The 2651-nt window shown below is 43.3% G+C and overlaps 1 protein-coding gene across 1 annotated transcript; it reads right to left on the bottom strand.

Annotated features, from left to right (window-relative positions):
• Window positions 1-1165: 1165 nt before the first annotated feature.
• On the bottom strand, window positions 1166-2065 carry LOC119931745 (vomeronasal type-1 receptor 100-like). Its single transcript, XM_038750624.1, has one exon. It carries the CDS (start codon window positions 2063-2065, stop codon window positions 1166-1168), a length of 900 nt encoding a protein of 299 aa, XP_038606552.1.
• Between the last annotated feature and the right edge of the window lie 586 nt (window positions 2066-2651).

Below are 2651 nucleotides of genomic sequence, written 5' to 3'. Positions count from 1 at the left end.
AGCGCTTAGTACAGTGCTCTACACACAGTAAGCACTCAATAAATACGATTGAATGAATTTCTCCCTCAGGCCCACAGTACTTTTGTACGAAACCATAATTTATTCATTTATATTAATGTCTGTCTCTCCTTCTAGACTGTAGGCTCACTGAGGGCAGGGACTATGTCTACCAACTGATAGATTATACTCTTCCAATTGCTTAGTACAGTGATCTGCCCAGAGTAAGGGATCAATGAATGTGATCGATGGATTGATTGTTTGCCACAAGATGGGAACCGAGACAGGAGTTTCAGAGTTGTGACTGGGAAAAAGTCACGTACATTTCATTTAAAGTCTTGATCCCAAAGTCAGACACTGTCCATTTCAGGTCTCTGACAACTGAGGCAGAAAAAATGAAGGTTCATTGGTGGAGAAAAATCCCATATGACAAATGTACTGAAAGTGCCTGTGGGATGCTGAGCTTTCCCTTTCTCTCTCTCTCTCTCATAATAATTTATTATTATAATGATAATATAATGTATTATAATTATGATAATATAACTTACAATCATAATTATAATAGGATGATATAGTGTATTATTATAATTACAATATGATAATGCAATGAATATTTTTTTTTTCATCCTAGCTCAGGCTGAAGATGACTCCAATGGTCACTTAGCTGGGCTTGTCTATGCCGGATTATTCATTCAATCATATTTATTGAGTGCTTCCTGTGTGCAGAGCAGTGTACTAAGCGCTTCGGAAGTACAAGTTTGCAACATATAGAGACGGTCCCTACCCAACAGTGGGCTCACAGTCTAGAAGGGGGAGACAGAGAACAAAACAAAACATATTAACAAAATAAAATAAATAGAATAAATATGTACAAATAAAATAAATAGAGTAATAAATACGTACAAACATATATACAGGTGCTGTGGGGAGGGGAAGGAGGTAGGGAGCGGGGATGAGGAGGAAGGGGAGAGGAAGGAGGGAGCTCAGTCTGGTAAGGCCTCCTGGAAGAGGCGAGCTCTCAGTAGGGCCTTGAAGGAAGGAAGAGATCCAGCTTGGTGGATGTGCGGAGGGACATCTTCCATGGTCTTCTTTGCTTGAGATACAGGATCATCACTGAGTTCCCATATCGAAGAGGGTTTGCAGACAGAAGTATGGTCTGAGGAGACCTTCAGGTCTTATTCCTCAGAAAATCACCCAGGAACTTGATGACTCTTCTGTCACAGGTGAGCAAGACAAAGGGGCTGACAGTCGCGTATCCACTGACCACAAACATGCTAATATTCAAGAAGATGATGTTATTCTTCATGGATGTAGCTATAAAGAGGGAAAGGACAAAGTCTCCACAGTAGAAGACTACAAAGCAGCTCACAAGCAGCACAATGGTCTCGGTGGCTCGTCTTTCTGGTGATGTTTTATGGGCTTGGCTGTTACTGTGGAGATGCTTGACTTGGTGCCTGTGTCGATGCAGGCGGAGGATCATGTAGCCACTAGAGCAGCTCATTAGCCCCAGAGAGGGGATGTCACGGAGAGCCATGAAGGTGAGAATCTGACCCTCAAGGAGTTTGTTTAAGGGCACAATGTAACAATTGCCCTCAATGCTGGTTGCATTATGTGAAGCGACCACTTGGTACAAAAGGTTGGTGCTTATCAGCATGTTTGGAATCCACAAGATGGCTAAGACTGGGAGGATGAAGGTTGGGATGTGAACTTTGAGCTGGAAAAAGTAGGCGGTGGTAGGACTGATGGTGATGGCCTGAACCACGCTCAGTAGGGAAGTGATACAGATGGAGAGGCCCCGGGTGATGCGGTAGACATAGGCAAACAGCTTACACTCAGTATTCGTCCGTAATAGCCACAGCCCCAGTATTCCTGCTGTTCTGGTAATCCACCTGGTAAGAAGCATCACGGTGTGGACTATAGCTAGATGAATGATGACCAGGTCTGTGGGCTTTGGTTTGGAACCCAGGAGGAATGAGGAGAGGTAAAGCATGTTGAGAAGGGAGTTCCCGATGATACCTACTCCGTTCTGGAAGAGGAAACAGACTTCCTGAGCCACGTCAATGCTCATTGCTTCTTGATACAAATATCTGCAGCAACACCGGAGGAAGAAGGGTGGGCCAGAGACTGTTAGAATTTCATTCCTGGAACAGCAAAGAAAATTAGCAAAGGATCCAGAAAGAATTGAGTATTTCAGTCTAATTGGTAAGGAATTTTAATGTTTATTGTTATGAAAAAAATAGATTTATATGTAAACCACTGGTGTCAAAGGCCCTATGAAAATCTAAATCTATGTATTTACTGGTCAGTTCAAATGAACTCAGCAAATGAGTAGAGCACAATTTCCCCTTAACAGGTGCCATGTTGTCTTACCCCCAGCAAAGAGTGATTTTCCATGGACCCGCTGGACGGGGACCTTCTTATAGACTGCACTGATGTACCAGGATGAGGCAGTCACTCAAGGTAACCTCACACACAGTGGTTAGAGAGGAAGACCATCAGAAGTTGCTACAGCTAGTAGTAGGTCACTCCTGATGACCTCCTCCCCGAGGGATAGGTAGTTGAATTCAGTAAAAGGTAGGAGGTAACTCACTAAGATGGTCACATCCATTTCAGAGGAAAACTGAATAAAAAGAGGAAGGGGCAAATTAATTGGG

Source organism: Tachyglossus aculeatus, chromosome 8 (genome assembly GCF_015852505.1).
Source record: "Tachyglossus aculeatus isolate mTacAcu1 chromosome 8, mTacAcu1.pri, whole genome shotgun sequence".
Lineage (NCBI taxonomy): Eukaryota > Metazoa > Chordata > Mammalia > Monotremata > Tachyglossidae > Tachyglossus > Tachyglossus aculeatus.
This window is presented reverse-complemented; position numbering and strand designations above follow the sequence as displayed.

Bases quoted from the DNA above. Each gene is read 5' to 3' on its own strand.
- LOC119931745 (XM_038750624.1), bottom strand. From the start codon at position 2,065: ATGAGCATTGACGTGGCTCAGGAAGTCTGTTTCCTCTTCCAGAACGGA.